This window comes from Lontra canadensis, unplaced genomic scaffold (assembly GCF_010015895.1).
Source record: "Lontra canadensis isolate GAN:19392208 unplaced genomic scaffold, GSC_riverotter_1.0 scaffold173, whole genome shotgun sequence".
Classification (NCBI taxonomy): domain Eukaryota; kingdom Metazoa; phylum Chordata; class Mammalia; order Carnivora; family Mustelidae; genus Lontra; species Lontra canadensis.
In genome coordinates this window covers 552,900-576,114 of record NW_022631167.1, presented here as the reverse complement: position 1 = coordinate 576,114, position 23,215 = coordinate 552,900, and the positions used below count along the sequence as shown (strand labels likewise).

Genomic DNA, 23,215 nt, shown 5'->3' with positions numbered 1-23,215 from the left:
GTCTCCTTCCAAGGCTCAGTCTCCCCTTCCTCTCACCAGCTCCTTCGTGCTACCCCCCACCCTCTGCCCCTCTCCTTCAGAAGGGCTTTCTCTAGAAGCTCTCCTGGAGGGCATATTACATAAGAAGGCTGGGCCCTACCCCCAGACTCAGATTAGAGGCCTGGGTGGGGCTAGAAATTTGCATTTCCAACAAGTTCCCAGGTGCTTCTAGTCTCGGGACCATTCTTTTGAGAACCACTAGAATATCTCATTAACCTCCTACACAAATTCCACTCTTGAGCTCTAGGCCCCAATTTCCAACTCTTCCAGGGTAAGAGTGAACTGGTCAACTCAACACGTCCCAAACTTTGTCCATGACCCTGACCCCCCAGCTGGCCCTTCTTCCGCCGGGAAAATTCTTTCTAGGTTTCCCTGCCCCCAACAGCAGCGTAAAATTAAAACCCAAGGGTCAGTCTCAATCCAGCCACTCTTCTCTTTATACTGAATCCACTTCCAAAAGTTTCTCTGGCCTAACCTCTCCTTTTACCCCTCCTGCCCCTGCTGGCTTGGATGCCCCCAGTAGCGTGCTTACACGGATCTGTTAAATGAACTATGAAAATCACCTCCTGACCGGACCGCCTGCCCCTAGGCAGTAGGCTCTCCTACTTCGCCCATCTTTCCCCGAATCATCTTGCCAGAATTCCCTCGCCAAAAGGAGATGGGATTAATCCCCTGCTCTAAAATCCCTTCAGTGGCTTCCGGTAGCTGAGCAGGAGCAGCACAAACAAAATGGACTTAAGGACTCTCATACGCCAGACACCGAGCAGAAGACTTGACACGCAGGTGTCGTTTGATTTCTGCACTCTGCAAGGACATTCCAGTGGCACAAACCATTTATCAGCCCCCTTAATCCCATTTCCTTGACAGGGAAATTAAGGCCCAGAGAAACTTAAGTAACTTGACCAAGTTGACCAAGGAAGGAGTTGTTAAATTGGGGTTCTAAGCCAGGTGAGACCACCCCTGAACACTATACTCCTTCACAAAGCCCAGGAAGCCCTGTGATATCCAGCCTCGTGCTGCCTTCCCCGTCTGTCCTCTGTCACGGAGGCCCACCTCCCTAAGCCCTCCCTGGGCCCCACTCCTCCCATGTCTTTCTGCCAGGCGTGTTCACCTGTCACTCCGGCTTGCACAGCCTTCCAGATACCATCCCTGCTCTGACTGGGCTGTCTCACCTGACTTGTACCCTGGCCGTGTCTCTGCAAAGAAGAACTGTGATTTGTTTTTCCTCTCAGTGCACACCACACATCATCCGCAGGGTTCTGGACTCTTTAAAGATTTTTTTTTTTTTATTTGACAGACAGAGATCACAAGTAGGCAGAGAGGCAGGCAGAGAGGAAGGGAAGCGGGCTCCCCGCTGAGCAGAGAGCCAGGATGGATGCCGAGCTCCATCCCAGGACTCTGGGATCATGACCTGAGCTGAAGGCAGAGGCTTAACCCACTGAGCCACCCAGGTGCCCCGGTTCTGGACTCTTCGTGTACAGATGAGGAAACAGAGACCAGAGGACCCAATCCCTGCCCAAGGTCAGCTGGCTGGTCAGGGGCAGGGCTGGGGATAGCAACCCACTCCTGACTCCCACTCACTGCTACCTCTGTCTCTGCAGCCCCTTTAGCTTGTGTCCCATGTGATCCCCAGCTTCATTCTGCAGGACAAAAGGCCTGGAGGCGGTCCAAGCCAGGATAACCCATCAATCATCTCCCTGCCCCCTTCCTGGGGGAGTTTCCTTCTAAGCCTGCATCTGGGCCCCCAGTGAACAGAAGTGGAGCCTGCCAGAGCTTCTTTCTTGCTTTCCTCATCTTAAGTCACAGACCCAGGAGCTGCTCCAAGGGCCTCTAGTGACCTGCTAAGTTGGCCACATGCCCTGGGGATGTAGGAAAGGGGTACAGGGTAGCTTCACCTTTCCCACAGCTATGTATTCATCAATAGCTTCCACTCCGCCTAGGACAAAGTCCAAGCCCAGCACGCCCCATGCCCCTCATCCTCCAGATCTTCCCTCGGCCTCCCTCCCACCAGACACCCTGGCCCTTTTTCTGGTCCTGAGACCAGTTGCTGTTTCCTCTGCCTCCAGGGCTGGCCCCAGGACTCTTCACGAGCTTTGCCTTACCTTGACGGTCATCTCCTCAGCAGGGCCCTTCCAAATCCCCTGTCTAAATCAGACCCTTTCTGCCCACTCGCTCTGCTCTCATCACTGGTCCTGCTGGTGCCCAGCACTTGTCTCGAGGGTGTCATGACGAATCTTTACGAGCTATCACGTTGACTGCCCTTCCCCCACCCCCCCAGCTGGCAACCCCCCAGGCTCGGGGCCCTGCTCCGCCCCCAGCTCCCAGCACAGTGGCTGGGACTCCGACAACAGTCAACACAGAACTGAGTAAATACTTGACAAGCTCAAATGTAAGGCATTTCCCCTTACATGTTGGCATGTCTCCCCGCCAACAAACGCTGTCCTTAGAAAAGAAACTCTTTATTATCCGAGCCTTTGTGACATCTAACAGAGGGGCCGTGACCATCACTTTAGACTGACCCACCATCAGAACGGCCCTACGGCCCCAAGGAGACCTCAACCAGTGCCAGTCATCCATCCCACTGAATCAGTAACAAGGGAATAAAGAAATGTCACCCAAATGTGGTTCTTCCTAGGAACAGAACCTCACGGTTGCAAATGCTGAGTGCCAAAAGCCATCAGGGCACCCAAAATGTCGTGGAAATCAGGACTGTAAATCGACACACAAAAAAGCAGCTGTCCTAATGGTCTGGGAACCGGACCAAGCTCAAAGTGAAATTTTCAGGGACAGAAGCCCCTAACTGCTCATAAAATTTCAAGTAAGCAAGACGGAAGGAAAGACAGTGTGCTCTAAAAAACTGGGTTAAATGACCCAAGAAGTCCCTAGAAAAGGCAAAAGCACTTTAGTCAAAGGTCCGTGTGAGAAGTTTGGCCTCTGCCTTAGGCTCAGGTCATGATCCCAGAGTCCTGGGATGGAGCCCCGCATCCGGCTCTCTGCTCAGCAGGGAGCCTGCTTCCTCCTCTCTCGGACTGCCTCTCTGCCTACTTATGATCTCTGTCTGTTAAGTAAATAAATAAAATCTTTAAAAAAGTTTGATAAATGCTGCTTCACGAAATGTGAGAAGAAAAGTTTTCGAAAAAAAAACAGTGTTTTACAAAATGTGATTCTCAATATACGAGTAGAACTAAAATTAACACATTGTTTTAAGTAGACCTTGGCCTAGTTTATCCAGATCCCTGCAAGTTTGTGCATGCAAATTGGCCAGACTTCTCTGGTTCGTCCTCACTGGGAAAGGGGGGATCACTGCGGGGATCACCTTCTATGCATGGAGAACTTTCTAGGCACCAGGCACTGCTGGAGGATGTGGGGTTCAGCAAAAATCAAAGTAAATACAACCCTATTCCTGCCCGGGAGGGGTGCGCCCTATGCCAAATGAGCGGAGGAAGGGGGAGCAGACTTCCTGGAGGAAATGCCAATTAACTGGACACCTAAGGGACGAAAGTAGGGGCTAGTGGTTGGGGGAGGCAGAATAAAGGGACAAATACGTGTGACGCGTAAAAACCGATGGCGTGCAACCAGTTCCGGGGACTGGAAAATAGAGCAGTCAGGCTGGCCCACAGCCTGCAAGGGAAAGTGGCCGGGGCTGAGGCAACCGGGTCAGCATGGGGCAATCCCAGAGGACATCCTCAGTCACGTTCTGGAGCTGCCATTCACCCACAAGCAAGACAGCACAGTGCCATGTTCACATGTGTGTTCAGAACCGTCTCCCTAGCAGCACTAAAAAAAAGCAGACTGGGAAGGGCTGAGCCTGGCAGCCGGGAAACCGGACTAGAAATTACCGTGGTCAGTGGTCAGTGGCTGCCTGGAATGGACCGGGGCAAATGGAGGGGGACACGAAGGAAGGAGACTCCACTGGGATGGGGGCCAGAAGCAGAGTTAAGGGTAAGACCCACGAGGCACGTGGGTGACTCAGTGGGTTAAGCCTCTGCCTTCGACTCAGGTCATGATCCCAGGGTCCTGGGATCGAGCCCCATATGGGGCTCTCTGCTCAGAAGGGAGCTGTTTTCCCCTCCCTCTCTGCCTGCCTCTCTGCCTACTTGAGATCTCAGTCAAACGAACAAATAAAATCTTTAAAAATTTTTTAAAAAAGGTAAAACCCACTTCTGGCCTGCATGCTGGGGAAGGGGCAGTGACTGGAGCACAAGAACACCTGAGCAGAGACACAGCTTCTGCTTAGGACTCGTTGCATCTGGGGGGCTTCTGGGACACCCAAGTGGAGATTTCTCTAGGTGCCAAAGGCACTGGAGCATGACAGGGAGGCTGATGCATGAGCTTTGGAAGTGGGACTCATCTAACTCCGGAGGCAACTGGAACATGGGGCAGGATGTACTGGGCACACATGGTGGGTCAAGAACGCAGATGAAGGTAATGACGGCTGGAGGCTGAAGCGTTAGAGGATGGGGATGCCGTTTTGTTTTCTTCATTTTAGACCGGAGATACTACAGGTATTTAAATGCAGATGGCAGGAAGAGACTAGAAAGTGAGAAGATAAAAGAGAGGAGATAGTGGGTAGGAGGGTCCCTAGGAAGTGGGGAGGAGGTGAGAGCCCCAGTGGGTGACCTCTCCCAGCCTTCGCCAGCAGCATCTATAAGCAGGCAATCAGTGACAGAAGGCACCACAGATGCAGGGGAGAGTGGGCAGGTCCAGTGGCATCGTCTAATTTCTCGAGGTTTGGGGATCCAGCTTGGAACAGTCCCCCAGGAGACTCCCCCAAAGGCCACCTCATTACCCTGGCACTCATCACAGAGGTTTTCCTTACTGTGAGGTCAGTATCATCATCCAGAGAGGGGCCACCTCTCAGGGGCACACTCCCATTGCCCAAATTCCAAAACCTGATGTATAAGCCCAGGGATGCACATTCAAGTACAGGGAGGAACTGGTGTGCTTAACCAGCAAGTTCACTCCAAGCAGAAGACCTACAGGGGAACTAGATCCGGATCAGAAAGATGTTAATCATGACATCAGTCCATTCCCAGGCTGACTCCTAGGAGTGGAGTGGTGCCTTGGCCAAAGTCTGCCTTCTTTTTTTCTGTGCTTCTGGGGCTGATCAATCCTCTTTGAGAGCACATTTTTTTTTTCTTTAGATATGCTAGTAAATTCAATCAGGCTGACAATTATCTCCTTTGCCGGGGAGCCTCGGTGTCCCTTCAGGAAGCTGCCTTCTTTTGTGGCTAGGTTCATCTGTTCAGGGTGTCATCATCACATCCCAGCACTGACCACAAACGCCCTTTTGGCAGAGAATGGGGCAGAGAATGGGGCAGAGAATGGGGCAGACCAGGCACTACCCCGTTGACTCCAAGCCCCATGAGGGCAGAGGGCTGTGCCCACCCTGTTCAGTGCTGTCACGCAGGGGAGTGCAAACTGTTTCCATAAAGGGCCAGACAGTAAAATGTTCTAGGTTTTGGAGCCGGAAGGACTCCATGGAAACTACTCAAGCCAGAGGTTGCCCCACCAAAGCCCCCAGACTCTATGTAAATGAACAGGTGGGGCAGCGTCCTAATCCAACTTGACTGACAAAAGAGGCTTCAGCCTGGAGGCTGTGCTGAGCCCATCTCTCCAGGCCCTGCCCACTCCTGCCTGAGCACAGCACCCGAGCCCTCAATAAGTACTTACAGAAATGCCTGGTGGGCTCTGTCAGTGGAGCTTGCGACTAGTGACCTTGGGGCTGTAGGTTCAAACCCCACTTTGGGTGTCAAGATTAATTACTTAAAAATAAAATCTAAAGAAAAAAAGAAAAAAGAACAAAGGGCAGGAAGGAAAGATAAGAAATAGGCACCTGAGAATTTTTTCCTTAAGTCTACCATGACATCCTTGTTTCTATAAACTTCTTCCCATATTGGGATAAGCACTAAGGGACTGGAGTGTTCTAAGGAGGGAGGTGGAAAATGAGCTAGCATTAGCCTGAGAGCTTCCAAGCATCCACATAAATTCGTGAATGGATCATTCCGTGATGGAAGGCCCTCAGTCCAAGTGATCAGACTTTTTTTTTTTTTAATGGCCTGAATATCCTCCTTAAATGGGGTAGGTACTTAGGGGACCATAAACTGGCTTGGAGCCCAAGGCCAGGCCTACAGATTCACGTGCTCTAAACATCAGACTGCAGTGTCTCGAGGCCAGGTGCCATGTCTCTTTCTCTTGCTTCCAGCCCGTTCCTCACTCAGAGCACGCACACAGTTCCCGCTTGTCCCTGAGGTCATTCAGTAGGTCCCATTCTCCTCTCCATGTTCCCAGATTTTCTATAGCCATCACATCCCAAAACAACAAAGCCGAAATCAATGTTAGACTAAAACCAAAGAGTTAATAAAAATCACCCGAAGAGGCCATCAGCTTTACAGGGTACTTCTTCCCTGTTCTAGACAGAAACCTCTTCCTGCTTCAGAAGACCCAGGACTTGGGACAAAGAAAGGAGGCAAGAGCAGTTCAGTCCTGACAGTACTAAATGCCGCTGTTTGTCCTCTGACTTCTGGGAAAAAGATCACTATCCTCTTCGTGGAACAAATGATTAAGACTATTTACAAATCCTTCCTATGTGGGCTCTTGACATTCTCAGCACCCAGGCCTCTGCTGAGGCTACACCCGCCTCTACGTTCAGAAAATGTGATCCAGAACCTCTTCCACTCATTTAGGAGCAATACGGAGTGAAGAAAACAGGATTGTCTCATTAAAAAAAAGCAATTTTTCAACTGACCTCAAAGAATCCCAAATAATGGCCATCTTACTGAGACCACCTCCTGATGGGGGAGGAAAATGTAAACATCTGGTTGTCAAATATCCAGTGATACTGACTGGCTATCAGACCGGAGGTTTTCAACCCTGGAGGAGGCAGGAGACTCAGAATGACCACACAGTGCTTTTCCAATAGAATTTCCAGGGCCTCCTCCCAGTCTCAAGGGTCTGAAGCTGGCAGGGACGGGGATGCGTTCATTCACAGCGCTGGAGGCGAGCACAGCACCTGACGTAACACACTCAGTAAATATTTGCTGAAAGCACTGTAGGTCACAGCTCCTTCTGGGGAACGTACGAGGAACCAGAGTCTGGGGCTTTAGGAAAACATACTTTTTATTGCTTTACTCTTTTGCAATGATTGAACTTTTACCATATTTTTTTGAGGGTTCATTGAAAAACTATTACCTATAGTTAAAATAATTTAAATCCTAAATCAAAATAATTACAATAGATGTCATTACAAAAGCCAGCTCGGTAAGATAAATTGTAGATCTGTTGTCTTAGGAGTATGTCCTAAGTGGTATCGCGAAAGTGAAAATAATACTTGGAAGCGTTTATTTCACACTTACAAGCTGCTGGGCAAGAGTCAAAGTGCTTTGTACATACTGATTCACTTCTTTTAACATCTCTACGGGAGGAAGGAAAGACCGTATCTCACCTGAGGAGGACAGGAGCCCGAGGAGAAACTGAGGCAGCAGGCCCAGGGGCATTCAGCGTGAGTAATGGACAGAGCGGTCTGACCCAGGGACCTAGGCGGAGAGTCTACATCCCAACGTCTCCACTAATAGGTAGAACTGGAAATGTGACCCATCCCAAAGGGCCTCCACTGATTTAATAAATACATCATCACAAGAAATTTCAACAAATAGTGGAATGAATAAACGGCCAAGTCATCCCAGGAAAGCTCAACCTGACTCTTTCAAAAGTGAAATGGGGATGTGGGGGAGGGAGGACACCCTCCTCAGGATAGCCAGGCGGGACCAGGAGGGCAGGACAGGTGCCCCCTGGGTTTTGTCCAGTTGGTTACGAATTCCATCCCAGTGAAATGGCATTAGCTCACCTCAGTTACGTGCACAAGGAGGGCTTTTGTCTACTCTATCCACAGCACCTAGGACAAGGGCTGGCGCTTAGTAGGTGCTCAAGGGAAAGTTAACGAATGAAAGGCGTGAGTGCTCTACCCATGACCGGCTGCTTTAAGAGTCTGCCTACCTCGCACAGGCTGTTCCTCTGGGCTAGCCCCTGTGCCGTGAACTTGGCAATAGCTCTGTGAGGGTGGACCCATCAGTAGCCCCCGTTTCCCTTGGGATGACTTTACAGAGAGCACCCACCAGGGATCCTGCACACGTTCATAGGAATAAATCACTCATGGACCCTGTGAGAGAGACAGCCACCCTCCTGGCCATCAGAACATGAATCAGCTGATAACACCTGTGCACGTAAAAAGCCCTCAAAGACAGGCCACGCTGGGATCAGACAGGGTGAGTGGGTTTCCCTTGCTCTGGTGGCCTGACTCTCCCAATTAAGAAAATCGTGTCTCGCTTGCGCAATTAAAAAAGATCAAAACAGGGGTGCCTGGGAGGCTCAGTCGGTTAAGGTAGGGGCTCTCGATTTCCGCTCAGGTCGTCATCTGGCTCCAGGTCGAGCTCTGTGCTCAGCAGGGAATCTGCTTGAGATTCTCCCTCTCCCTCTGGCCCTCCCCCCTGCTTTCTCTCTTTCTCTTAAAACAAAGCAAAACAAAATAAAACAAAAAAAAGAAAGAAAGAAAGGAAAGGATCAAAAACAAAATGAGGAACTCTTCTATTAGGGGTCTGGAATGGCAGGGCCAAGAACACAGTCTTCTCCCCCCAAATCAGCTTTTTAAGGACACACCCTCGACAGCTGTTCCCCCTACCACTGAGAGACGCTCGCCCAGCTCGCTAGTGTGGATGTCCTTTGGGTTTTCTGGGGTGCCACAGGGGCATGTCTGCCATCTGCACGACAGTCCTGGGGTTCAGAGTCTTGCCTGGAATCCCGAAGGGGAAACTTAGAGGCGGGGGGGAGGCCCTATGGAACCCCTGCTGTCGCCGTGCCCAGCCGGACCCGGCAGCTGGTGGGCCACCCCCCCCCCACAGCCGTTTCCCGTCGTGCCCGCCAGCAGGGCATCCCCGCCCCTCCCGCCTGGCCCTGCCCCACCGTCACGCACCTTGGATGGTCCTCTTGAAGAAGGCCTTGCAGGCCTCGCAGGACGCCACGCCGTAGTGATAGCCGGAGGCGATGTCCCCGCACACGAGGCACAGGCGCTTGGGGATGGCGTTGAGCATGTACTCACACTTGATGGCCGAGTCCTCCATGAGGCCACCCGCACAGTCCTCGTAGCTCTTGCGACACGGGGTGCTGCCCAGCCCGGCACCTGCGAACATGGGCGGCGAGTCCAGACCATTGGCGTGGGCGCCCAGGGCCAGGCCGAAGCCGCCGCTGGCGTCGGACGAGCCACTGGGGCTGTGGTGGCTGAGGGCGTCGATGCCCGAGGAGGGGCTGGACGGCTCCGTCTTGATGAAGGAGCCGCAGCTGGAGCCCAGGTGCCGGTCGTCCGCAGACATTCTGTTCAGCAGCCTGGGGACACACAGAGCGCGGGCAAGTCAGCTCCGACGAGGGTGCGGTGGGTGTGACACCCGCCCCAGGAATTAGCTTGGGGCTCCGGGCACCGAGTGGGCGGGGTGGCTGGGAGGGGCTCCGTGCTCAGGCCTTGGGGAGATAAAAATGCTGACCCAGAAGGTCAACTGGTCAGGACACTGCGCGGCCCAGAGCAAGATTCTGGCTTTACCCCCCAGAACCTTCTGACTCCACAGAGGAAACTTCGATCAGTCAACCTCAGACCAGGCACCCCGGCTCTCTGTACACTGCTGGCCTCAGGGGGACTTAGAGCGGTCACAATTCACACAAAATAGTTGGCCAACCTCCCTGCACGACAAGACCCCATGGTGGCTACAGGTGAAAGTCTGGGTGTGCGGCCGCAGGACCTGATAACCCATCTCACCCAGCCTCACTGGGGCTTCTAGTAAGCCCAGCTGGGAGCTTTCCCCATGGGCCACCATCCCTGAGACTGGGACTGGAGATGCCTAGCAAGGCGCCTGGCCAGGGCAAGAGGTAGGGCTGGTGACAAAGGCGGCCCCTTGGGGTTTGCCTCTGGCCTGGGGCCGTGTGGAAGGTGGCTCCAGGCCCCTCCCTCCTGTCCCTGGTCCTAGTCCTTCAGCAGGATGGCCTCCCACCCCACAGGGCCTCAGAGACAAGGTCTCCGAGAGGCGGCATGAGCTCCCTGCATCCGCAGCGGCTTCTTAACCCTACAATTCAAGCTCTCAGCATCCCTGCCTCACCCCCAGAGTCAAGGGAGCATTACCACCACGACAGGATCACTGTGAAGGGTCAAATGTTTCCCAAAATAAAAGTCCCTCCTCCCACGCCTGCTGGGTGAGAAGATGGGCAAGGTGTGACTCTCCCACAGGGTCGGGGTTGGGGTCGGGGGACAAGGGGAGGAGCCTTTCTCCAAAAGGGCAAGAAAAGCTCACAGCAGGGTGATGAAGGTGGGCGTTTAGGGAAACCCAGCTGTGGCCCCATAGTCAAGACCTCCGCGGCCAGCCAGAATCTGGAATCAGGAGGCTGACTCGGGGTCCATGTGTCTCTGACCTGGCCTGGCTATGTGGAGGTAAGGAGGAGCCCAAGGCTTATGCCCACGGAGCAGGTGAAAGGAAAGTTCCTGGAGAAGGAAAAGGGCCGACCGGTCAGCAGTACAGCCCCATGAATGGAAAGAGGGCTCTGGCTGGGAGGGAGGGTCTCAGCCCTGCTGGGTCCCCTGGGTAGCAGCCACAGTCCTACCTCCAATAATACTCAGAGGGAGCCCCTGTTTCCTGAGCAGTCCCTGGAGGAAAGGACTGGTCAGCGCCCAGGGAAGGGCTGCTTTGCCCACTCCTCCCCCGTAGCCGCCCCCCCCCCCCGAAAAGCCCACCCCCACCCCCACCAAATGCAATCTCATGATGGGGAGGGGCCCTCGCCATCCCTTAAGCCACTAATGATTTCCTGGTTAGCCCACGTCCCCAGGGCTTGTCCCGTCCATCTACATTTGAACATGCCCAGAGACAGGGAACTTACTGCACACAGGCGGTTCTAATCAGACCCTGGGAACTGCAGATGCAAAGATAAGAGATAGGTATAAGGCTCCCACTCTCAAGTTTATCTACTGGAATGTAGTGTTTGAAGATACAGGCTCTCAGGCGTCTTCTGTTCCAAACCAAATGTTCCCAAGTCCTCTGAGACCTCATGCAAGCCTCTCATGCAAGCCTCTCATGCAAGCCCCGTGTTTCCCTCACATCAGTGGGGGGCGCCCCAGCCAGGGATCTCCTCTGGGTCCTTTTACAGCTCTGGATGGTGCCCTGTCATCTTCCTGGGTTCCATATGGCCTCCTGCTTCCCCCCCATCTACCGGCAGGTCCCTGGTATGTCCACAGGAAAGGCCATCAGCCTGGCAGGGCATAATCCAGACAGAAAATCTGCCTGAGTAGGCACAAGTGCACTTCTGGGGGACCTCCCCGCAGCACCCCTACACAGGGCAATCAGGGAGAGCCGACCAGGGGCCCTTCATCTGTAATTCCCTGCTGCTCATTGCTTTAGGCTCTGCAGGTCACAGGAATACTCCAGGCCCCCTGTGACAAGCCCTACTGGGGAGACAGCTCCCAGACCCCAGCCCTCCATCCCCACCCCTCCCCCAAACTGGACAGAACTCAAGATTCCAGGATATACACCTGATGTAAGCACTGATTGTAGCAACTACAGTAGTCTCCCCTCCTCCCCCACAACACTACGTCACAATGGCTACGTCGTTCACCCCACTTGGCCTCCTCACATAGGCCTTGTATCATCTCATCTTCAGAGACTCCAGGGCCGAAGGAAGCAAACATGACCCAGGCCTCCGAGTTGCATGGAAATCCAGCCATAAATTTATTGCCTGCATCCCAGCTGTGTGCGTGTGTGTTGCGGGGGGGGGGGGGGGCGGTTGCAGAGGATCTCATTCTTGCAGACTTCTCTTTCCTGTGACCATTATTTTGACGCCCCTCCACCCCGGATTGTCTTTTCTAGGGAGAGTCAACGCCTATTTCAGACACCCACTATGTGCCAAGTGCTGGCCAGAGAAAAGTCATAACAAGCACAGCCCACAATCTCAGGAAGCTCGTTCTCTCTCAGGAAGGGCAGACACTAAACACACACAAGTGTGCAGAGCACCAGAAAGTGTGTGCAGAGCACTAGAAAGTATGTGCAGAGCACCAGAAAGGGCCAGGGGGCCTACCAGGCTCATAGGGGCTCCCCTGCCGCGCCTCACTGGTCTTGCTGCATTCACTGGCTCATTCATTTGTATTTGTAGACTGAAGACTTTCCTCCAGAGGGCACAGCTGCTTTTCTGTGTTGAAAGTTCCTTCCAGACTCTTCTGCCTGTTTTTTCAAGCTCAGGAGCTACAGGTCTGGCCCTCTGCTCTGCGGGAAGCCTGCTTCTCCCTCTCCTACTCCCCCTGCTTGTGTTCCCGCTCTCTCTGTGTCTCTCTCTGTCAAATAAACAAATAAAATCTTAAAAAAAAAAAAAAAAACGAGCATATGTCTTGGAAATGCAATGAGGAGGGAGTGGCGGCAGGTCACAGGTGGTCACAAGGTCAGAGGAAGTCAGATGGGGCAAGTGTCCACTGCAGTGAGCAGTCAGGGGGCTGGGGACTTCACTAGGGGAGTGTCAAGGCATGGTGGGGATGGAAGCCACATTGCTGTGGCTGGAGGAGACAGTTCTTGGAAGAAGTTCGGCTGCAAAGGGTAGAGAAGGGTGTGAGGGTGGGGTTCCTCCTGGTACACCTTCAGGTGGTACCATCCACTTGAACTTGGGGGATTTAGGAGGCAGAGAAGGAATGTTTTGTTGTCATGTCAGTAACTGTTGGTCTCTGATGAGGAGGGCTGTGGTAAGAATGGAGGGAACTTGGGGGCACCTGGCTGGCTCAGTTGGTGGAGCACGCAGCTCTTGATCTTGGGGTTTTAAGTTCAAGCCCCACGCCAGGGTGAGAGGTTACTTAAAAAAAAAAAATTAAAAACAACAAAAAAAGGAAAAGAATGGAAGGAATTTAAGGCATTTAAATATTATGGAATCAGGGCGCCTGGGTGGCTCAGTGGGTTAAGCCTCTGCCTTCAGCTCAGGTCATGATCCCAGGGTCCTGGGATGGAGCCCTGCATTGGGCTCTCTGCTCAGTGGGGAGCCTGCTTCTCCCTCTCTCTCTGCCTGCCTCTCTGCCTACTTGTGATCTCTCTCTGTGAAATAAATAAATAAAATCTTCTTTAAAAATTTTTTAAAAAATAAAATTATGGAACCCACACTTTGCAGTGTGCCCTGGGCGATCCTGATTCTACCCACTGACCCAGTATAATTACCGATCCCCCCCCCTCCCCAAAGTAGACAATGAATGATACGGTGCCTCTACCTTCAGTGCTAACGGTAAACACCAAATCAAAGTGGAGAGAGAGAAAATACAAAAGGTAAAAATGTTTTTCCCAAATTCTAGTCTACTCTTTTTTTTTCTTTAAGATTTTATTTATTTGACGGAGAGAAAGGGAGATCCCCCAGAGAGGACAACCCAAACCTCCAGACATGGCTGAATGTTCCCTGGGGGAAAATCCGCCCGAGACAGGCATCACCGACAGAGATGTATGAGGGAAGAGGGAGAGCCGGGGGTCCGGGAGCAGAAGGTTGGGCCAATGAATGGTGCAAGTCTTGGACATAGGGGGTCAGAGCAGAAAGGGTAGAAGTGGGAGGAAATGGTGGGGGCAAGGGCCAGGAGCCCATGGTTTCTGGGGGTGTAGGCTGAGTTAAAGCCAAGGAAGGAGCGAGAAAGCTGGGGAGTTGGAGGTGGGATCAGGGAAGATGTCAGAGGTGGGGCCTGGATGCAGGGGCCCAGGAGGATGGAGGGGAAGGGCGGTGCGGGGAGCGGATGGCATGCAGGATGGAGGGCGTGCGCAGCCTTGGGATGAGGGAAGGTGGCTGACACTCCACTCTGGGGAGGAGGGCGTCACATCGAGTCCATCATCTGTGGCTGGCTGGGACCCAGTTCCCAACTGGGTCGATGACTATTGACTTTTTGGGAGGGGACAGAGGCCCCAGCGAAGCAGGCTTTGGAAGAGCAGTGGCCAGTGGTTGGAGGCCCTGGAGGCATCCCTGCCCCTGTGATCCATGGGTAACAGGAACACGGCCAGAGCCGCCCTGGCCTTGATTTCACCAGCATCTGATTAGGCCTGGCCTCCCTCCCGCCCCAGTCAGCTCTCTGCCACCGGCCCTCTTAGCACTCGGTGTGGAGACCTGTGCCCCCGAGTGGCCTGGCCTCCAGGGGTGCCTGAGCTCACCGCAGGGCGGGGGGGATCCTTGATGGACAACAAAGTGGGTTGAAGATTTTCCTCTAAGACCAACAGAATCTTAGAGATTCTGAATGAAACTCAACGTGTTGAGCTATTTGCCACACACGTGTGGAGGAGGAGAAATTCCAGGGTCCTGGCAAGAGACAACTATAATCTTTTAAGCTGGACTCCCAGGGATCCGGCCCCTAATGATGGCTGCTGGTGGGCAGGCAGTGGGAGGGAAGCTTCTGGAGGAACAGAAGCTCTTGGAGGGAAGGGGTCTGGACTGGCCTGATTAGCCCTGGGCCTGGCCTGCTTTCCTCTGTCGGGTGGAGCCCACCCCACCACATGCAGCAAGCCGGGTGGCACGCAGAGGGGCCACCCTCCCAGCCCTGCCTTGGATCTACACGGGGGCCCACATGGAAGAACAGGAGAGGCTCTGTCACTGAGGGGTTATAAGCCTGAGCTCTGACAGCAGATGACCCAGTTCTGCCACATGCTAGCTTCTGACTTTGAGGTCACTCTCTCTTGGCTTCAGAGTGCCCATCTGTAAAATGGGCGCCATCACAGCACCTCCTTCCTACGGCTGTTCTGCGTGAGCATAAACTATTGGAGGCAAAGCGTGTAGCCCAAGCTGGTCGGACGCTGCCAGCTCTTGGGATCCTCCCAGGAAGCCCCTTCCAGAAAACTCAGCCTCTGGCCACCTGTGGTTAAACCCAGCAAAGCTCTTCCCTCAGCCAAGTCCCCAGAGACCCGAGGCTATTTCCATAAGGGACTTGCCATTTACCAGGAGGGAGAGTGGTTCGTTAGGCAAATGAAGAGGATAAATAAGCCCGAAACGGGAATCCACTATACAGAAGAAAAATGGTTTCTGAACACTTGAGAGACTCTTATGTACATTTCCATAATTAATTCGTTAACCGGGGGCCACCAAGCTATTCATTATAACAGACCCTCAGACCCTCCAGCAAGGCTTTATTTGTGATGAACCAGCCCTTTAAGGAACCTGAAAGCAGCACAGCTAAACTTCCTTTAGAAAGAATGCAGGGGAGCCTTTAACAGGGGATAGGATGGGGAGGACCGTTTGGCTAAACAGCCCTCCCAGCTTCCTGCTAGAACACGGATTCGGATTTGTGGGCTCTTACTACATGGAAGGGAGGGAGGGAGGGAGGAAGGAAAGAAGGAGGAAGGGAGGGAGAGAGGAAGAAGGCAGGAAAGAGGGAGGGAAGGAGGGACAGATGGAAGGAGGGAGGGAAAGAAGGAGGGAAGGAAGGAAAGGAGAGAGGAGAGAAGGAAGGGAAGGAAGGAGGGAGGAGGGAGGGAGGAAAGAAGGAGGGAAGGAAGGAAGGGAGGAAGGAAGAGAGGGGAGGAAGGGAAAGAAGGGAGGAAAGGGAGGGAGGAGGAGGGAGGGAAGGGAAGGAGGGAGGGCGGCAGGAAGGAAGGAAGGAAGGGAAGGGAAGGAAAGGAAGGAAGGGAGGGAAGGAAGGGAGGGAAAGAGGAAGGGAAAGGAAGGAGGGAGGAGGGAGGGAGGAAAGAAGGGAGGGAGGGAGGGAGGGAGGGAGAAGGGTGGAAGGGTGAGGTGACCAATGGTGAGAAGTGGAAGGAACAAGGACTATAATCAATCCCATGCTGTACATATGCGGTCCGACATGTTTTTTGTTAAACTCACATATTTCTTCAATTCAAATTATTTTCCCCCTGTGTAATCTGAATCACCTCTTTTAATAAATGGTATTTTTATCACTCCTATGCGACTGAAATCTGGCATCTGCGTGTCTTCCAACAACAGACCCGTTTTCCTGAACAGACGCCCTAGCACGGCTGGAGTCAGGGGACTGTGAGTCCCCAGAGACTCTGCTGCCCACACCGGTGACCCGCAGAGGAGGAACCGAAGCCTCGAGAGCGGTGACTTGCTCGAAGTTCCTGACTGGAGAGCCCTGCGGGCTGCTCGGGGTTGAGAGCCACAGTGAGTGGTGACTCGGGCAGCCACCTGCCCACCTGCCACCCGCCTCTGTCACGACACTACCACGGTCTGGACCTTATCTGGATTTTAACTCCTCGGGGATCCTTGGCTAACACCGCTCCTTCCTCCCTCTGGGACCCGGGACCGCCAAACGACCCAAGAGCAAACCGCCTTTAGCGAGAGCCTGTCTCCCGCTGCGTGAGGCTATGGCAAAAATCTGTAATTAAGCATCTTGTCTTAGAAAGATTAGTCAAAACCGGGCTGGTCCCAGACAACTGATTGAAATCTCGTTCCACACAAATTACGGCGTGGAAAATAATGATGGGTAATTAGTGCCTTTCAATCAGAGCGTTTTATCCATGATTTTCCAGGCTGCATCCGTCATAATGAGAAGAGAGATGCCCTGCCAAAGCAGGGGGGAGGCAAGGGGACGTGGAGCCACGGTCCTGGGGCAGCTGGACGGGTCCATCCGCTGGCCGAGCTGCGGCCGGCCGTGGACAGCCGCTGCAGCTCAGCGCGGCTCTGGGTAACTTAGACGCAGGGGCTCGTCTGGACAGACCGATGCCAAAGGCCAGCCTTCACCGCAGTCCTCTTAGTGGAGGACCCCCCAGCAGGACCCAGAGTTGGTCCTTCCTTGGTCCCTCCTGGCCAGCTCTGGGCTCTGAACACCACGAAACGAGGGTTTGGAGGAAGGACAGCATCACGTGTTCAGTGCAGGCTCCCAAACACACCACCAGCATCCTTCCTTCCTTGAGCTACTGGAGGTCGGACATCTGCGAATTTATCTGAACTCTTCTTGAATATGGCTGTATTTTCGCCCTCCATTAAGCCACAACTGTGGTATAAACCACCCACCTACTCTCACTGAACACATCTGGCGCCTTCCAGATGCCACATAATCCTCACAGTAGCCACGGTCCTGGGCCACGGAGCCCAGTGGTTGGAGCTGGATTGCCTGAGTTTGAATTCCAGCTCAGTCCCTTCTGGGGTATCGAACCCTTCTCTGCTTCAGTTTCTTCACCTGCAAGATGGGGACGATCACTATGGTATTCGTGTCCTAGGGTGCTCTTGAGGATTAGCGAGTGAACACGAAGAGAGCTTAGAACAGAGCCCGGCACGTAGTACGTGCTCAGTAAATATATCCCAGCCGAAGTTCCAGCACGCCGATTTGGGTCATGAGATGGCTTCCACTCCGAGTCCCTGCAACGCTCAATCCCACCACAAGTAAGACAGCTTACTCTCTCCTCCTCCCAGCATTCAACCATCCGGGAGCCTACTTATCCACCACTGGATGGTGCACTTGCAGGCCTCTCTGCCCACGGGCCCTTCCTCCCAGAAAGCCCCTTTTCAGGTAAAGGGGCTCCGTACTCAGGCACTACCAGAACCAACTGTCTAAACTGACTAGCCCCGCTCCTGGGAGCTGACACCTCACTCCTGCCCTCTCTGTCTCCTACTGGCCTGACCTGGAGCGAGCGTGTGCCCACGTGGGAATCCCACGTTCTACCCTGCTGGCCCCGCTGATTGACCCAAGGGTGTGCCCCTGACCCGAGCTGGACCAACGAGTCTCTCCTCTGAGATGTGTGGGTTCCGGGCCGCCTCTCCAGGGGCAGAAGCAGGGGGATGGCGGACAGCTCGCGAGTGAGCAAGGTCACACTTAGCAAGGGAGAAGAAAATGGAAGCTGGCAGCGGAGAAGGGTGCTGGCGAGGGGCAGAGTCCGGGGAGTCCTAGCTGCTGTTGGCAGCTGGTCAAAAACCCAGCAGCACCTCTGCCCAGGGGAGCCAGCGCCGTCTGACGCCCTGACAGGACAGACACCCAGGCCGGGCATTCTGATACTTGACCCGGAGAGCGATTCACAAACCGTCTCACCCATTCACCAGCTCCCTCCCTCGCTCAGTCATTCAGTGTTTATTCCTGGGACCTCTACTGTGTGCCCGCCCACGATTCCAGCCCTGGGGATGGATCAGGGCACAAGGTGGACAGGTCCCTGCCCTCAGGGAGTGACGACGCCATCCTTCACTGACTTTAAGCTACACCTTCTTTTCATATTTCAACTTCTTAGCCATCAGAACGTATCTTGAATTGATGGCATAGCTATAGTTTAATTTGATTAGTGGTTCCAAGAATAATGGTGCCTTTAACAGTAGATGATGACGTGGAGTCAATGAAATAGGAGACATACGTAGCTGAGATTGCTATGAGTTCACCAAAAGCAATTTCATTTCTTCCTAGACGACAGAGAGACTACGTTTCCCAGCCTCTTTTCGGTGAGCCGCAGCCACTGACTAGGTCCTGGCGAATGGCATGTGGGTAAAATGATGTTGGTTGCTTCCCTGTCTGGCCCATCAAAATCTCCCATGGTACGCCCCATCCTGCACCCCCTGCTCTGTCTTCCCCCATCGGTGGGCCACACAGGATCCAGGTGGGCAGAGCATCAAGGAGCGGGTCCCAGGGTCCCCAGGGTGGAGCCGGAAACTGGAAGAAGGCAGGGCCTGGGAATAACCTCATGAAAGGCTACCTGTCAAACACCCTCCCGAAAATGTCCTATGGGCAAGCTGGAAACGTCTGCTGTGTTGAGCCATCGAAAGAGTGGGATGGTACATAATAGTAGCTAGGGTTAGCCCCCAACACACACAATAAGCAAACAACCAAATAGTATACATTCAGTTAGTGATCGGGCAAGGGAAGGGGACAGAGGGTAGGATGGGGCAGTGACAGAAAGGGCGGCCAAAGAAGGCTTCTCAGAGGAGGTGACATTTAAGCAGAGCCTGGAGGAGAGGGAGGGAGACACTCGGGGAAAGCTCTGTGTTGGAGGCAGAGCAGGGAGGCGGGGGAGGCAAGGGGATGCAGGGGGAGGCAGGGGGAGGCAGGGAGACACAGGCAGGGCCCTCTTCCAGCCAGAGGTCAGGACCTCAAAGGGCCTCTGACCTGTTCCTGGCTGCCTGCCTTCGCTAAAGACCCCAGGGATGAGGAGATCCCTAGTTCAGGAAGCAGCTGTTCCCATCCTCCAACCACTCGGGAGTGTGTTTTTCAAGAAAGTTATTTGTCAAAAAAAAAAAAAAAAAAAAAAAAGTTATGTGTCAAGAGCCAAGATGTTTCTTCTCTCTCTGGTACTTCTAGTTATGCAACTCTCTCAGGACCTACAGAACAAGTCTGACGCCGCCCCCCCCACCCCCATTCTATATGACAGCCCTCCAGGTTGCTGAAGGCAGCTTCCTGATCCCTGGGAAGCCCTGTCCTCATGAGGCTCAATGTCCCCTAATCCTGAAGTCACTCCTGCTCACCCTCTGTCCTCCTTGAAGAGTGGTTCATCTACTGTGTTTACTCCCCACAAAGAGGAACATCCGAATGGAGCCCAGCCTTCCAGGTACATTCTGATAGGCACAGAGCAGAGCTGTACTGACACCCTTCTCATCTTAAGACGCTATGCCTCTGTTGATGCAACCCAAGACTGAATGAGCACGAAAGGTGCCTGGCTCCCACTGCTGGCCTCCCCTCTGCTCCTTGTGTAATCACACACCTGGGTCTGGTTTGTGCACCCTGTTGCTGGGCCTAAGTCCCATTTCCCCACGTGTGTTCCCATGGGGCAGTGTGCCAACCCAAAGAGGGGGACAAGGCTTCCTTCTACCACCTGGCCAAGGCAGTGGGCCTTCCCATGTGGCCTTGTGCACAGCAGGGATGACACAGGAAGCTTGGGGCTCCCTGCTCCCATTCCTCTTCCAGACTCAATTTTTTAGTCTTTGTGCTAATGGGCAGCCTGGGCAGATGACAAAGAAACATCTTAACTCAGCTGGACAGGCGGGGAACTGGCACGGCTTCTGACCTCTGTAATGTGGATAAGGGTGTGCACCTGCCAAGGGCTTACTCCAAGCTGGGCATGGGACCACATGTGTTATGCCCCTCGTAACAACCTGTTGAGATGGGTACTATCATTTCCCCCTTTTTGCAGCCGGGGACGCCCGGCAGGGGTCACAGGGCCAGGAAGTGCCGGAGAGAGTTACAAAGCAAAAGGGCATAAGTCATGATACTCCTCTGCTCAAACAGCCTGGGGCTTCCCATCCCACTGTCAGGAAAGCAGGAGTCCTCGCTGCAACTCAGAAGGCCCCCAGGGTCCGACCCCACCACCAGAGATGATGTCCCCTGCCTGCTCTGCCCATGTTCACTCTGGACGAGCCCCACAGGGCTCTGGGCTGTTTCTGGACAATACCAGTGTGCTCCCACGGCAGGGGCCTCTGACCCTTGTTCTTTCTTTCCTCCTGTTCCCTCTGTCTAGAACACTCCAGGCACACAGGCTCCATAAACACTGGCTGAGTGAACAAATGAACGAGGAGGTCTGAGAGTTGGGTGGGACAGGGGTCCCCAAGCCCTGCACCCTCTTAGGATGGGATATTCCTGGGCCTGAGCCACAGGACAGGACCAGAGTCAGAGCAAGGAATCGAGCCCAGAGACCCGAGTCCAACAATCCCCAATGAAAGGACCTAAAGGATCAACCTCACCCTCAGCACCCATCAAATTCCACTAATCCTAGTTTAGAGGCTTTATGAATGACGCATGGATTTTTCTTACTCCGTGTTTCTATTTTTTTAAGAACCCAAAATCATGTAATGCGTTTCAAAGGAACTTAGAGAAGTTAACATCTCAGACCCACTAACTGAGAAACCGGGTTTCAAATTGTTAAAAAAAAATATATATATATATTTTAATACAGAAATCAATGTCATGTATGAAAACCTTTAAGAAGCAGGGTTGGGAAAAGCTTGTCTTGACTTCAGAGCCAGAACCCCGATTCCGTACAAGAAGGAAGGGTTCATGGCCATGCCTGGACCTCAGGGCCCAGGCACTAGGGTTCTGCACTCAGGTCCCCTGGGTTTGGACCCTGGCTTTGTCACTTACTGGCCGTGCAACCAACCTCCCCATACCTGTTTCCTCATCTGCAAAATGGGTCAAGGGTTAAATGACACAATCAGCACAAAGCCTCCTGCTGCACCTGCATACAGTTAGTGCTCAATAAACACAAGCTGTACTGGGATCATTCTGCTTCCGCAGGTGCAAGTCCTTCTAGCCCCAGCAAGGGGGGGCTCTGACAGTGTGGGTCTCAGGCATCTCCTCTAGGAACTGGATATATAAGAAGAAAATGAGCAAAGGGGAAGGCAGACGTGGGGGTCCTCCGGGCCCCTTAGCCCTCCCCTCATCTGAGCTGGTGGGGGTCTGGGCTGGACTCACCAGGCTTGCCCTTGGAGCCACTGTCACTTATCACACCAGGACTTCTCCAGATGGGGCATTTTGACTATTGATCTGATAAATAAACAGCCTGCTGGCTCGATCAAAATGTTATTTTGCATTTCAATCACTGCTCACTAATGCAACCTTCATCCTCACCAAGATGCTGCTGGCAATGACACCAGCTCTGCCGCTGGCTTGAGAGGTGGGGCATTTCCCACCCCATCCCCAGCCCTCCCCAAACCCCCCCACCCAGCACCAAACAGGATTGGTGGGGCTCTCTGTCCCTGGGAAGTATGAGTGTATGAGTCGACTTGGGGAACACAGCTGCTCTTGGGAAGGCTTGTGAGTAGAGACTGGAGGGTAGACGGGGACACACCTAGCCCAGCCAGCTGCCCCCGGGACGTCAGGCTCAGCCCGCACTGTTTTAATGAATGGCCTTGGCCATTTTCACTACACTCATCTGGATCTCAGCTGTTGCACTGGAAAACTGGGTCCAAAAAAACTACCCTCTTCTCTTGGGTTGTTGTAAAGACTCAGTGAGAAAACAGACCGGGAAGCCCTTTGGAGAAAACAAAAGGACAGTCATGCTGCTGTATGATTGAATGGAATCCAAACACCGAACTTCCTTTCTGGCTAAGCATTTGTCATGTGCAAAGCGGTTTACACACAGAAGCTTATTTAACCCTCACAGTAGTTCTGGATTTGTAGTCCCATTTTACAGATGGGAAAATCCATTGAGGCACACAGATGTTGAGGCATACGGCTTCTACAGTCCACTAAGGGGTCATGCCTTGATCTCTAGTCTATCCTAATACCCACGTCTGGGAATTCAGCCACTCTGGGTGCCCCAAACCCCTACAAATATCAAGACCAGCCCCCAGGACCAGCAGGTGAACACAGGCTGTACGGGAAGATACTCAGCTGTTCAGAATCTGAACACCGGGCCATGCCTGGGTGATGGGGGACAGGCGGGAGAGATGTCACCTAGAAGCAGAAGTACCAGGGCCACATCGTCTGTGTGCAGAGCTGGGCTGGGGGTGACCCGTGAGCCTTGAATGTAGAAAGTTTAGAGTGGATAGAATGGGAACCGCCCCCCCAGCACCATACCAAAGCAATGGCATTACAGGTCCCCTGGGGTGGGGGGGCCCTTTTGGAAAGGACTAGCCACCCCTCCAACCTCTGTGTGCCTTGATGAAACTAAGGGTAAATTTTGACTTTACTTTCGGCCTAGGTGCCAAAATTGCTTGGTATATTTCTTCCTTATCTCTCTCACACACACACACACACACACACGCACGCACACGCACACGCACAAGTGCCTTTCAAGGGTAGAATTGCATTTTTATAGTTTATATTGCTGCATTTTGTTTTGTTTTGTTTTTGTTTTTAAATAAACAGAAAAAGGGTCTTCTAAGTTCTTACTACGTCTGGTAGAAAAAGTCCAGTGAATAAGTGGTCTGGCTTCTGCCCCAGCTCTGAGGCTGTTGTGTCCCTGACATAGTTACCTGCCTTCTCTGGTCTCAGTCACTCTATTTCCCTTCCAGGAAAATGGAGACAGCTTTGGCCACCTGCCAGAAAGATCTGAAGACATATGACACAGGAGGTGACACGTGGGCCTGTGGAAGAAAGCTGCACCATGGGTCCCAAGAGTCACCTGGGAAGAGGGATGCCCGTCATGAGCTTTTGCCTCATGCTGGTTTTGCAGGTAACTCAAGGGTTAAAAATGAAATCACCTAAAGAAAAAAAAACGCACATTACAAGATGAAACACTGCCTATAATACAATGGCCTGAGATCGATATGACATGTAAAGACTGGG

The 23,215-nt window shown here is 53.1% G+C and overlaps 1 protein-coding gene across 2 annotated transcripts in view; it reads right to left on the bottom strand.

Moving 5' to 3' along the window:
- ESRRB (estrogen related receptor beta) overlaps nt 1–23,215 on the bottom strand; it is a 163,401-nt gene that overhangs the window by 42,645 nt on the left and 97,541 nt on the right. For both annotated transcript variants that reach the window (XM_032846249.1, XM_032846248.1), the window contains exon 2: nt 9,008–9,417. In XM_032846249.1, coding sequence (XP_032702140.1) covers nt 9,008–9,417 — 410 coding nt within the window. The remainder of the gene's footprint in view (nt 1–9,007; nt 9,418–23,215) is intronic.